At 38.1% G+C, this 15,161-nt stretch overlaps 1 protein-coding gene across 1 annotated transcript; it reads left to right on the forward strand.

Moving 5' to 3' along the window:
• The first annotated feature begins 2,086 nt into the window (after window positions 1–2,086).
• LOC106050360 (selenoprotein Pb-like) lies at window positions 2,087–14,192 on the forward strand. The gene is made up of 4 exons (XM_056029175.1): window positions 2,087–2,240; window positions 6,666–6,890; window positions 8,412–8,618; window positions 10,793–14,192. The coding sequence occupies exons 2-4, from the start codon at window positions 6,691–6,693 to the stop codon at window positions 11,220–11,222; spliced, it is 837 nt and encodes a 278-aa protein (XP_055885150.1). The 5' UTR covers window positions 2,087–2,240; window positions 6,666–6,690; the 3' UTR covers window positions 11,223–14,192.
• Window positions 14,193–15,161: the final 969 nt, after the last annotated feature.

Below are 15,161 nucleotides of genomic sequence, written 5' to 3' on the forward strand. Positions count from 1 at the left end.
TCTCATATAAAGACAACACAACAGAAAAATACACTGTTCCATAACAGTTAGGTTAAGCTGTCAGAAAGTGTTCGTTCATGATTACAGTAGAGTAAAGTAGGGCTCCACAGCCATATGAAAAAGTGTTCGAGATGAACCATACTCGTTCTACGACTGAAGGAGGCCAATAATTAATCTATATTCTTTTGTGAATTTTCACGATAAGCTAAATGTCACTGTTGCTAAAATGAACGTAGGACTAAATTTTGTCAGCTAAATAAAACAAATTGAGCTAAAAAAAACAACTGAAGAGATTAGAAAATTTGATTCTGTGGTAAACAAAAATGTGCAGAAAAAAAAAATAACATAAAAAAACATAGCTTATAAACACTTACTTAATTCTATACACCCGATACACCTAAAAAAAGAATTTCTACAAATCAAATAACAACATAAAACTAAATGATTATGTTAGGCCAATAATAGAATTTGGGACCCCTCAACTCAAGAAACAATAAGAAACTAGAATAGACACAAAATAGAGCATTGAGATTTATAACAAACAAATATTTGATTAGAGTAACACCTTTATTAAAATCATTAAATTTAGAAAGCATTCAGGATAGAAGACTTTAAAGCAAAGTAGAAATTATACATTTTATGGAGCAGAGACCTGGAGAATCACCACAACCACCATAAAAAAATCCAGGTATTCATCAATACCTGCCTGAGGAAGATTCTTATGATCCGCTGGCCAGACCGGATCTCGAATGAGAAACTGTGGCAAAGAACAAAGCAGCATCCCATTGAAGTAGATATCCTTCAGAGACCCTGGAGATGGATAGGTCATATCCTTCGCAAGACTGCATCCAACATAACAAGGTAATCCCTAAACTTGAACCCCCAAGGAAAGAGGAATAGCGGACGGCCCAGGAATACATGTCAAGCAGATGGGCACGACGTGGAGATAGCTGGAGAGACTCGCCCAGAACTGAAACGCATAATACAATTATTCAGCTACTTTATTGCAAGTTGATAAATATGATTGAGTCTTAAGGCATTAAACTTTAACTAATTTAGCATGGATATTGTGTCCCTTCAGAACTTGCAATTATGTGTTTACATTGAAAGACAATAGCTACATTAACTAACAGAAACATTGCAACGCTTTAGTCAAATCCTCGCGCCATAGATAATTACACTTTGTCATAGGCTTACGAAATTAGATAATTAAACTTTAACTAATTTAACATGAATATTGTGTCCCCTCAGTGATTCATTAAAAGAATAATCATTTATGTGTGTTACATAAAAAGACAATATCAACATTAACTAATACTAACATTGCAAGGCTTAAAGTAAGTCCTCAGGCCACAGATAATTACAATTTTTCATAAGCATACGAAATAAGTTAGTTACACTTTGTCATTGGCATACGAAAATCCTTATCTGTAATTCTAAAGTTTGGTAAAAGTTCTGCAGAGGATGGCTTCCTGGTCGTACGGTATTCGCGCTGGACTGTCGTTCGGACTTCTTGATGATCATACCATACCTTCTGTCACCCCCCTTCATCCTGCTGCAGGTTTGGAGTAGGAAGTAAAATACCTTCAACTATGAAGGAACATCTGAAACATCTAAAACATCTGAAACATCTAAAACATCTAAAACATTTCACAAAATATTTCCCTCTACTTTCCCGATAAATACTCTTTCATTCTGGAACAGTGGAATGTGGAACCCTGTGATTTTGTTGCAGAATATATACTCCTTTTCTTTCTGACCAGATATTTTGTCCCAAAGCGCCAAATTAATTAGATCTATCTATTTCTTCATTGGAAAAGAGGAAACCAAATAGCAAATCGTTATAAAAGTTAAAAACTCGTTCGAGTATGGTAGCTCTTCTTGGCTACTCAATTCAATTTTAATTTCATTAGGCCCCAATAGACTAATAATCAGTATCTTTTTGTTTCCTTATATTTATTTATTTTAGAAAAGTAATGTAGAATAATGTATACAAAAATAAAAATAAAAATTTCTAGTATTATTATTATTTCTGCTAAACACAAATGTCCATGACAAAGAAAAAAAGTTGAAACAAAGAATTGTTTACAGTAAAAGAGAAACCCCAGGCTTTATTTATAGCCCACATACTTGACCTAGGTAGGACAAGAATTAGAACAAACTTCACACAAGACAAGAAACCGTTCAGTTTTGTTTATCGTCTGGAGCTGTACACGACCAAAGTTGCCAGATACTTGCGGGTAAGATAAGCTAAGTTTATTTGTTCTTTTTTGCAGCCGTGTTGGTTTATCATTGATAGGCACATTAAACACATAACTAAATAATTGCATGCAGTTCGTATTAGTGCCTTATAGTGCCTATATTTTATACAGATATATAAACTACATATATTGTGCCTTGAAAGTTTATCAAGTTTACCATCAGTTGATGTTATTAACATTTTTAAGCATTAATCATTTCCTCTTGCTGTCAGCGCTCCCAGTACCATCTTATAAGACGTTATATATCAAGCAAAATTCAACACATTTACTTGGATAGTCCCGCAATATCTGAGTCTCATATCCTTAATAACATGAAGTATATATGATAAATGCTACATTAATACGAGACAAAATATTATAAGATGGTTCAACAACTAAGTCAACAATTTAAGAAACAAGGCAACTAAGATTTTCTTTTCTGTTACCATTCACTATATATTAAAAATACATGTTTATGTAAATACAGGTCTATAGTTGAAACTAGAGAATAAAGATGTTTGCACTTGACTATGTAACCAAATATAATGCACACTTTAGAATTATCATTTACAATATTGCTTGGCCAGATGAAAAGAAACGTATTGTCAGGATCGTTCTTGCATTTCGAAATGAAAATTGTAACATCTCGGTAGACAACTACATTTTCAACTATCAGACTTACTTCAGAAATGAAGATTATTTTGACCTACTAGCTCAAAACTCTTTGTAGGACGACCCCGTTGGGGATACAACGAGCGAGGTTCGAACTCAGGACTATCATGACAACAGTCGGGTGGAAATGGTCTTTAAAGGAGACGATTAGGTCGGGTTGCCTAGGACATTGGTGGTGCTTGAAAACATCCTCAACACTTGCAAGACTGGTGTGGTGCAGAGAAGGAATATGAGGGTATTTCCCTAGTGTGCACGGCCTTCGGACCACCTCTAACCGTTGCTCTAACCGTGACCTCCGTGAACTTTATATCGAAGGGTGACCCGAGATTCTTGGGATACGTGCCACCGGAAATAGAGATGTGACACATTACATCTGCTTGGATACCTCCCCGATAGTCCAGACAGGCTGATGGAAAAAGGAAAGGGGGAGGCTTTCATGGACTTAGTTCCAAGAGACTTCGACTTGACACATTGCACAATAACAACTGTCCAAAGCACACATCACACACAACCAATCAGTAAATGACATACACACAGACTAAGCTTTTTTGTGCAAATATAAACTAATGTGCCGAAACGTGCTTCGGATCGGGGTACCAATTTGATGGAATCATTTGGCTGACCATGGGTAGCAACATGCACAAACTACCGATGCAAAATATTTTTTTTTTGGTGGGTGGAGAGGGAAGGGAAGGAGTGATCTCCTTGGCCGAGTGTTGCTGCTGAGAAAAGAGTTGTCGAGTGGCAGGGTTGGTTGTTCGTGTCCTGTTCAGGACTTTCCATTATATATCGATATATTTAGTTCACTTTGTATTATTTATTAAAAAAATATCGCCATTATTCATATAACATGGATGCACCTTTCTTGATTAGAGGTTACTAGCCAGGTTAAAGTTTACCAGTTACAAAAGATTACTTAATGTTCACATTGTTTAATTGGCCAAATTGTTTTAAAAACGTACAAAGTCATGTCTGGTAAATTGGTCGTTGACATGACCGTGTGTCAGTGCAGAGCAGACAGTGATAACAGTTGTTGCGCGCCTAACCAAGAGGAGATAAACAGTCCCCAGAAACTGGCACAACAAGGTCACCTCTTTTTTTTTTTTTTTTAAATCAGACGCGGGACAAGTGTTACACAAAGGTCAAGGGCAGCGTTAAGATTAAAATTTAAAGCAAGTGTGTTAGCACATTGTTTTTGCCGAACCACCAATAGACTTACGAAAAATTTTTTTTTTCCATATTATTTACAAGCACATGTAATTTAAACTTGCAATTTAAAGACCGGGAAGAGTTGGAAAACCATCAAAAAGCTAGCAAGAGACCGTGGAGAGTGGCGTGTTTTTGTCGAGGCCCTATGTTCCATGAGGAACTAGCAAGAGACCCTGGAGAGTGGCGTGTTTTTGTCGAGGCCCTATGTTCCATGAGGAACTAGCAAGAGACCGTGGAGAGTGGCGTGTTTTTGTCGAGGCCCTATGTTCCATGAGGAACTAGCAAGAGACCGTGGAGAGTGGCGTGTTTTTGTCGAGGCCCTATGTTCCACGAGGAACTAGCAAGAGACCGTGGAGAGTGGCGTGTTTTTGTCGAGGCCCTATGTTCCACGAGGAACTAGCAAGAGACCGTGGAGAGTGGCGTGTTTTTGTCGAGGCCCTATGTTCCATGAGGAACTAGCAAGAGACCGTGGAGAGTGGCGTGTTTTTGTCGAGGCCCTATGTTCCACGAGGAACTAGCAAGAGACTGTGGAGAGTGGCGTGTTTTTGTCGAGGCCCTAAGTTCCATGAGGAACTAGCAAGAGACCCTGGAGAGTGGCGTGTTTTTGTCGAGGCCCTATGTTCCATGAGGAACTAGCAAGAGACCGTGGAGAGTGGCGTGTTTTTGTCGAGGCCCTATGTTCCATGAGGAACTAGCAAGAGACCGTGGAGAGTGTCGTGTTTTTGTCGAGGCCCTATGTTCCACGAGGAACTAGCAAGAGACCGTGGAGAGTGGCGTGTTTTTGTCGAGGCCCTATGTTCCACGAGGAACTAGCAAGAGACCGTGGAGAGTGGCGTGTTTTTGTCGAGGCCCTATGTTCCATGAGGAACTAGCAAGAGACCGTGGAGAGTGGCGTGTTTTTGTCGAGGCCCTATGTTCCACGAGGAACTAGCAAGAGACCGTGGAGAGTGGCGTGTTTTTGTCGAGGCCCTATGTTCCACGAGGAACTAGCAAGAGACCGTGGAGAGTGGCGTGTTTTTGTCGAGGCCCTATGTTCCATGAGGAACTAGCAAGAGACCGTGGAGAGTGGCGTGTTTTTGTCGAGGCCCTATGTTCCACGAGGAACTAGCAAGAGAACCTGGAGAGTGGCTTGTTTTTGTCTAGGCCCTATGTTCCACGAGGAACTAGCAAGAGACCGTGGAGAGTGGCGTGTTTTTGTCGAGGCCCTTTGTTCCATGAGGAACTAGCAAGAGACCGTGGAGAGTGGCGTGTTTTTTGTCGAGGCCCTATGTTCCATGAGGAACTCAAAGGAGTGATGATGATGATGATTTGCAAGCACCCTTTAATAACAAAAATTAAAACTTCCTACTCTAGAGGGCATGATGGTTAAGTGGCAAAACGCTTGGCTCCCGAACCGGGGTTAGAATTTTGGAGAAGACTAGGATTTTGAATTCCGGGAGTCCACCCAATTCTAATGGGTACCATAGGATTTGGTTGACAGTAAAGGCCGTTGGTCGTTTTGCAGGCCACATGACACCCTCGCTAACCATCAGCCACAGAAACAGACGACCTTTACATCATCTGCCCTATAGATCATAGGTTCATGGTTATAAATAATTTGCGTTTGGACCATAGCTAACGTAAAAGCCCCGCCCTCTCCCCGTCTTTTTTCCTGACAGATTAGCTTTATTCAGAGTCGCGCTCTCGTGTTTTAGCATTAATTAAGAAAAAGAATGTATCTTTCTATTCAGGTTTAACAAATATGTCGCTTTCCATCAGGTTTAAGTTGGAGTAACTAAGATTCTATCGAAAGTTAACGTGAGCATCGCAGAAGGTGAAAATAAGAATGATAGAAAGTGTACAGGCGCCATTTAGAACAAGAGTTTTTTAAGCAGAATTTAAAAACAAGTTATATAATTCAATAAAAAATAAAATTAAAAAAAAAAGGCTTATACGAAATGTAATTAAATTTGTAACAGATCTAGACCAACATCAATAAATCTGTGCGTTTAGAAATATTTTTTACCAATGTTTTTTTTGTTTGGCGCAATGTCATGCTTTTAGCTTTCCCAATGCGCTGTGATCCTATCACTTAACTGGACATGTTGGGAAAATGGAGTAGGGGTGGGAGAAAGGAATATCTGGATTAATTTATTTTTTACTGTATCCGCTTTTTAAAAGCATTTATTATTTAAAAATAAAAAAAAGCAGGGGGACGACCTGAATTTGAACTCATGGCTCAAGCCCCCTCAAGCCGACACACAAATCACTCTGCTAGTGAGTTGTCTATGACAACAGAATATTGTATAGTTATCTATTGTTTCTTACAAATTTACTTTAAAGCGGCGACCTATAGAGGGGACTAATTCAGCTTGTACCACTTCAGTCAAGTACAATTTCATTTCCTTGTTCGAGATACCAAACAAAATAATTAATTACCAATAGTTAACTAAGGTTAATTTGTTTTTTAAATTGATTCTTGTGTTTTCATGTCAAACAGTTTACTTAACAATACGTTAGACAATAAAAACTAATAAAACCTTTTTTTCTTCTTTGACTATACAGAATCTAATTAACTCAAACGAAGAAAATGACAGCAGAACTAGGGTCATTGATTGGCCTGGGCTGTTTGCTTATGGCTCTGACACCGCAAGTGACGTCACAGAGGTGCAGTGCATTCACATGGAGGTCCACCTTGGGAGAGAACCCTTTAGCCACGCATAGTGGTAAGGTGGTACTGGTCGCCCTTATGAAAGGTTACTGCTCCTATTGCATTACCCAAGCATCGAGGTAATTTTAACTTTAGATTAATTGTACATAAACTTTAATCAGGGTGGCTTCCTGGTCATGCGGTATGAGCGCTGGACTGTCGTTCGAACTTCTCGATTGTCCCCGGTTTCATACCCTGCCCACAGTTTACGAAGTTTTGGTTGAAAGAAAGGAGCGATGATTTTAGACCTTAGGAAGATCAAATGTCTATGCCGATTTTCCTAATTAGAGATATTGGCGCGTTGATCGCTTTTTGGAACGCCACTTATGTGATTTTCAATGATATAAAATACTCAGAAAGACACACAGATAAAGGCACATTCCTCGTACCATATGCTGGGACAAATTTGTACAAATGCTCCGTCTTCCCTAGTGCTATTAGAGCATCGAATGGGTTGCCTGAGCTAGCCAGGAAAACTAATGACTTAGCAGAATTTAGGTCATTGGTTAATATGCACGACTAGATGTATGACGATTAGCTTGTAATCATCTTCTTTTTTGAAGCAACGTCTGTATTATATAAGATAAGAAGATAATATATGAATATAGGTATCTTGCAGAACGTTTCGATCCTATGATAAACATTGTATCTAGCTAAATAAGTGGCCTGGTATTGGCCTCATTTTAAAACATTGTTTCTAGCTAAGTAGTGGCCTGGTATTGGCCTCATTTTAAAACTTTGTTTCTAGCTAAGTAGTGGCCTGGTATTGGCCTCATTTTAAAACATTGTTTCTAGCTAAGTAGTGGCCTGGTATTGGCATTATTTTAAAACATTATTATGAAGAAAAAAAAAGATCCCATGCAGAGGGTTTCGGTTTAATATAACCAGATGTTTCGTGTTTTCTCCCCAGCCTCTTACCTCGTAAAAGTTCCTGGTCATGCATGGGTTGTAGGAACTAGGAAGGTCTATAGAGCCACAATGTATTTTATAAATCTAAAGCAAACACTCAAAGAAAGGAAGTAATAACAGATGTATTTATTTACAATTATTAAACACACAGTCATGGACTTCAGCTATCAATTTACAAGGCGTCTTAATTTGCACCAGTCCTTTCCTACCCAAATCTTAGTACAGACCACCGACACACTTCCCAGTGTCACTCCAGGTCCTCACTACAGTTCACTGGTAGCACAAAGGATGGCTCTTAGTCCCAGATAGCTCAAACTCCCATGACTTGCAGATCACCTTATAAAATACTCAGAAAGACACAAAGATAAAGGTACATGCCTTGTTCCATAGGCCAGGACAAATTTGTACAAATGCTCCTTCATCCCTAGTGCTATTAGCGCATGGAATGGGTTGCCTGAGTTAGCCAGGAAAACCAGTGACTTGGGCAGAGTTTAAGCCGTTGATTAACATGCATAATTAGGTTGAAGTAGGAACACACTTTAGGACGTAATTTTGGAGTAATGTCTGTATGTTATACAAAAGATAAGTATTAACATGTCATCTCTTCCACGTGTTGGACAAATCAGTGTCGGCTCGGGAGCGGGGTTATAACTGTATTTATGATTGTTCTTCAACAATTCTTTATTATTCAGACTTGATGCTTTAAAGAGCCGACTTGCCAGTGAGGGTTATCCGGACATTGCTATGGTCATCGTGAACGGAGGGGAGTCTATATCCAGGAACAGCATAGCCAACCTGCAGCAGGCCAGTAGCATTCCCGTCATCCAAGACAACGAGCAGCATACTATGTACCAGGAGATCTTCAGGCGAAACAAGGATGACTTCATTGTGTATGACAGGTGAGTCGCATTTTTGTATTGGTGGTGCAGCGTTTTATGTATCATTGCAGCTTTACTGTTTATTCTCCTGTCTTAAATCATCTATAAGTGATTTTACTAATGGTGTTATTGTTAATCTAGTCAATAGTGAATTTAAATTTTTTAAAATATAAATCTCTTTTCTCTATTTTGCGTTTGTTTCCTTGTTTTCTTGATTTGAGGGTCCCAAACAAAAGGAGGCATATTCAATTTCGTTGTATGTTATTGTTTGATTTGTAAAATAAAGTTTCCAGTAACCCTGATGCTTTGTTGGATTTCTAAATAGTTTCGCCAATATGCGGATTCCACAGTTTTTCTTTACATTTATTATAACACTGTATAGTATTTAGCCTGAGTAACTGACTTACCACAAATAAGAAAATTATTTTGTATTTATTTAATGTTCATATTATTTCTAATACATGATGCCTTCAGACACAAGAAGACATGCTCCAATTTGACTCGCATTATTGAGCTTTCTCTAAATCTCTTAGTAACATTTCTTATATTTTATTGTTTTATTGTTCTATATATTATGCGATCATTAATTAGTTAGATGTTAGGCCATTTATGTAAATTAGAAACAGTAGTGGGCCTAAGAATGTTCATTGGGGAGCCATTTATTATTTAAACTAGCCTCACGAACTTTATTCCCAAATATTCCCCCCAGTAGCGGCCTTAGGGGGTGGCAAGTGGGGAAACCGCCCCAGGCCCCGCGCCTGAGGGGGGCCCAGCGAAGGAAGATTTCATGGTCACCAACTTCGAAAACTAAATCAGTTCTCATAAACTAGGACTTGTTATTCAATATATTTCCCAGTATCTTTATGATACCGATTACCATTTAAGCTCAGCTTCAGTAAAGACAGCATCTAATGACGTGTCGATTCTAAGAGGCTATCATCGTTTAACAGTTCACATTGGCATCAAAAAAAAAAACGTAGATTGAAGCAACCAAATCTAAATCTTTTATTTCGTATATAAACATCGACGCCCAAACGGATTTTTATAGTAAAATACATAGTGATGAAGTTTCAACTACTCTTTGCATTATGAAAAATTTTATACGAAAGAGTCATTTATAACATTTGTAGTAACATAAATGCAATTTTTGACAAATTGATTTTTTTAATGAAAAGTACTAAACAAATATACAGTGTTTTCTTGACTTCTGCTGGTGTTACGTTCTAAAAAGTGTCATGCAGCACTGTTATGTCGCATTACAATCTGATACGTATATATTAAATATACTGTTTAGTCTGCAATGGGAAAAAAAAAGGGTTGAGGGTGTATGAAAAGGAACCAGTTGATGTGCTTGTACAGCTATTTCGGCCAATCAGCTTCCAGAAAGTGTGGCGATGACGTATTAAGCTTTTTTTTTTTTTTTTTTTTTTTTTTTTGGTAATTGTGTGTGCATAGACATCGTGCAGACGTGAGAAAACTATCACCGTGTTAAAAAAAAAATGCCGGAGTATTTAAAAATTTTTTTTTTTTTTTTTGAAAACCCGTGGTATAGCCCTTTCACAAAAGTCATGAAAAACAAGTAACTTGGCGGAATTTAAGTCATTGGTTAATATGCATGACTGAATGCACCCGTTAACCCGTTAGAGTGATGTGGTAAGGGCATATATAGTCTACCCTTACGCAAAGGGCCCCGCACATGACGCTCGCCCAGGGCCCCGCGCACTGCTAAGGCCGCCCCTGTAATCCCCCCCCTCCTAAACAGGGTCTGATTCTGCACACGTTAAACAATTATTATAGTAGGCATAGTGCGCTTGAACTTGGCTTGGCTACCTAGAAGGGGGCTCGAGGTTCGACACCCGACTCGGGCAGAGTTGTGTTTACTGAAAACCAATTCCTAGATACCCCCCCCCACACACACACACACTGATCCACATATGAGATTTGACCAAAAGCGCTCTGAGCATAGGTATATAGGAATTGCTACTGGAATATAAAGTACCCATTCCCGCCCACAAAACTAAAAGCGTCTTTTCCCCTTTCGGGGGCCGCTAAAAATATTTCTAATCGCACAGATTTATTGTTGTTGGTCTAGAGTAGTAATTCAATTACATGACTGATCCAAACTAATTGATACAACTACACTTCATATAATCTTTTTTTTTTAAAGTTTTTTTTTCATGTTTTTCTTGTTGTAGATGCGGACAGAGGTCTGTGGTCATTCCTCACCCTTACAGTTTTCTTGGTCATGTGATTACAGAGCGCGTGCTGAAAACTGTTCACTCTGGTAGACACTCGTGCCACTGCCAACTGGATACTATTGCAGAAAACGGCGAACAGATACAGTCAGACGAGCCACTTGGGCCGAGAGATGCTACCCAAACTAGCACATACGTAAATATTCAGTGCCCTCAGGGAGACAACACGTGCCAAAGGTTTGAGAGAAGACTCAACAGAAATCGATTAGACGATGACAGCGAAGCTGGAAGACCCCACAGAAGACGCGGTCGAGGACGAGGCAGAGGGCGTAACTCTGGTCGTGGTCATGGTCATGGCCGCGGCAGGCAGCATAGTATGAACAACGGAGAAGGCGCCAGACAGGACGCCCTTGTAGAAGCCTCGGTTTGAGACTGCGCCAATATGACGCTGACTCCCGTGATCAGGGCGCCCACTCACTGGTGCAGGTGCCCGAGACAGGAAATCAGTGATGAGTGTGTGTGTGTTCCAGATGAGAATGATGTCATGAGTATGAATTGCGCATGTCACAAACCTTCCCATGATACAGTAGCTCCATGCGACCAATGCCAGGAATGCGAGGAGCGGAACTACGTATGCCGTGAAGTTAAGAAACTGTCCAAATGTCAGGCACGGTGCCAGTGTCTGCAAGATAAAGCATCCAAAGCGGAGATAGCTCCCTGACAGTGACAAGACTCTAAAGGCAAAGCAGAGACGGTTCCCTGACAGTGACAAGACTTCAAAGGCATAGCAGAGACCGTTCCCTGACAGTGAGAAGACTCCAAAGGCAAAGTGAAGACATTTCCCTGACAGTGACAAGACTCCAAAGGCAAAGCAGAGACCGTTCCCTGACAATGACAAGACTCCAAAGGCACACGAAAATGACATGACGGCAAGGTCAACTGTTAGGTAGTTATTGGTAACTAGTAAACATGACAATGACAACCACATTAGAACAGGAATTTGACAGAGAGACAGATCACAATGACAATTCATGGAAAGATATTGTGTACCACTGACCAGGACCGGATTTAGATTTTATATGGCCGTAAACTTTTTGAAATATGTTACCTCTTGTAATCAACTTAAGGTAGTTTATGCCCTTGCTTTTCTTCAAAACAATATTTTGTGTTCCCTAAGCTAAAGCTTAAGCTGCCAATGGAACAACACTAGATCATTAAAAATCTACCATTTCATTAAGACCAGGAGAAGAATAGAGTGTGGTCCAACACCAGGTGAACAGCTGTTTTGTTTTGCCTACAATTCTATTTACTCACAAAAAACAACTTAGCATTGTCAACGCAAGGGCGCATACTGTTTACAATCCCAATTCACAATGCTCTGAATTTATGCTGGGACAAATAATTTTACCCTTGTTTCTTCGGTGTGAATTACTTAAGATGCATGTCTTATGCTATATCACCGTCATATTTCTTTTGTTTGCGTTTTGTATGGTTTTGAATAGATCTATAAATTTTATAATTGAAGACTCCCAAAATGAAAAAAAAAAATTCCATCATGTCAAGTAGGGTAATAATATAAACTGTTCACCTAGCTTTGGATCACTCTGTATATTAAATGTTCTTTTCTTTTAAATAAAATTAAACGTCAATATGTTATATATATATTGATTAATCTAAAAAAAATTTTTTTCATTCTTTTTATAAACTATGTTTACTTAGGACTTTGGGAGAAAATAAAATAGCCAGATCAGATGCTGCAGGAAATACAGACGAAAGTCCAGAAGACGTTTTTACAAAGCTTTTATTAACTCACTCCTGTCTGTCTGGCAGGATTCTTTTACGGGTTTTTTTTCTCCCAATTCTCGGATCAAGTTCAAAATTGCACAATTATTCAATGTCGATTACAACAAATGAATCAATTTTAAAAAAAAAGTTAAAAAAATTAGTTAATTAATTAGTTTAAATTAATTAATTTTGTTTCGTTTTTTTTGAAAAGGCAAATAAATCTTGCAGTATTGAAAGAACTATCAGCAATTGAGAGGTTCTTACCCTTAAATAAGCTTTGCTTTTTTTTTTAAAGTATTTTTTATATTTTGTTTATTTAAACTTAAAAAAAAAATTCTTTTGTTAAAAAAAAGAGGGGGGGGCATATTGAGCTTCAGACTGCTGGACGCCACTGACTGGACAAGGACATGGTCAACTTTAGACAACAGACTTTTGTTTGACAAGATTTAAGTACGACCATATGTGACCATATTGACACTTTGTATTCCCCTTTTCAATGACAACGCACGACGAAACCTGATGGCGTCGTGCGTTCGATTCTGTTAAACCAAATCCGGGGGAAACAAAGTGCCGATTGCGTGACATTGAAATCTGGATGTTGAACTTTATATAAGGTAGTGATGCACAACCTTTAGAGAGACCGGATATAGCCCGCGTGTTCTGGGATGAGCATCACTGTTATGGTGCATTGTTGAAAAAGGGTAAATTTTTAATAACCTACATCCGTCTATCTACTTTTGTACTCTGATTCATTTACATTATCTACTGTTATCTCATCTTTTCTTATATATTACTATTATCTTAAATGTTTGTTAGAGGCATCTTTAGTTATCGGTAATGTGGTAATACACCATTCTCTAACAGTCTTTGATATAAATTTGTTAACTAGGGAAAAATAGTGTAGTGTAGTGAAGACTGTAAGTATTTTAAAGTTCGTAATCACGATAGATCTATTTCTCTTATTTTAAAACAATGATACTGGGAGATGAATTCAAGTAAAACTCTGAGAGTTATCCTCCTTGGACTGAAGATTTCCTCCAAATGTCTATTTTGTTAAATATCTTTTGACAAATTAATCTCCCCTGAAACCAATCCACTGATATATATCCACGAAGATAACAATTATTATAACCAAAAATCAATTTTAGACCAAACCTTTGTTATGACTTGTAGAATAGCATTGTCTGAGCATCAACTATATAAAAGACTTACAAGCAACAAAACGCGTAGATTACTCACTGTGTTGATCTATACATTCTAATATGCCATTCAATGTTAATTAAATTTATCTTTGTATATAAAATAAGATTCACTTTCTTTATTTTAAAAAATCATTTTATTGACCTTTCTTATTATTTGACTGTGTGCTATTTCTTTCTTTGAGTGTGTGTGTGTAATGTGGCTACATCGGTTGTATAGCTGTACAGTGATGATTTATATCTAAGTAATCAGGATTATGTACATAATTTGATCGCAGTACACAATGTAATCATTTGAATAGCTGTGTGATTAGTGAAATACGAATCAAATTTCGAGCTTATATTTCATTAATCACTTTTATAGTTTTTGACTTTATTTTTGTAGTTATATTTCTAAATAAATCGGATCAAACAGACTTGAAATGTCCTTATTAATGTTATTTTGTTGTTATATTGTTGTTATTATTATTTTGGTTTCGTCTCTGTGGTGAATGTGATTTATAACATCTGTTGTTGTTCTTTTAAATTGTGATAAGTTAGTGTCTCACGTGAGAATTAGTTTACAATAGGCTAGATATCTAAGATATGGGTACGTTTTTTTGAGCTTTTTGTTTCTCTGTACAAGAAACTAGTTACGAAGACCGTATCCTGTCTGTCCAGAGAATCCGATTTAATCTGAGGCATGTGTAAGTTACGAAAAGTGTGGGTTGGATCTAAATTAGCTTCTTTGGCCTAAGTTATTCTTTTCTCTGCCGAGGACAGACGTAGACGGCGAATATAACATCTTAATCGACCACCGGCGAACAATGGTTATGCTTGCCCTGGATGTGGCAAAATATGTAGGTCACAGCAGGGGCTGCGTTCCTCATTAGTATAATAAGCCTTATTATTAATATTACAGTCTGTTACTTTCCCAGTTTGTTTGTTTTTTTTCATCTCAATTTGATTAGGCTGTCAGAAAGTGCTTGATCATGGTGACAGATCTACAGTCTAGGACAAACTATTGTGGATGTTCACAATCTAAATGTGTTCATAGAATGAACGTAGGCCTAAATTGTGCCAACTAAATTAAACAAAATGAGCTTTAAAAAAAAAGCTGAAGAGCTTAGCGGAATGGGCCTCATTCACCAATCGTAAACAAACATTTTGCCACGTGGTTCTCTACCTCTTCTCTACAAATTACGCAATCCATAAAGGCTGTCACGTGATACGTAATTTTCATTGTTTTATCAATATTGTCACATGTTGTTTGTTTACGATTGGTGTATGAGGTCCATTCATTCTGCTGTAAAAAAAAAAGTGCAGAAAAATTATAACATTAAAAACAACAACCTTATTAACACTTCCTTTATTCTGTACACCGATACACACACAAAAAAAAGCTA

Source organism: Biomphalaria glabrata, chromosome 5, assembly GCF_947242115.1.
Source record: "Biomphalaria glabrata chromosome 5, xgBioGlab47.1, whole genome shotgun sequence".
In the NCBI taxonomy this organism is placed as follows: Eukaryota; Metazoa; Mollusca; class Gastropoda; family Planorbidae; genus Biomphalaria; species Biomphalaria glabrata.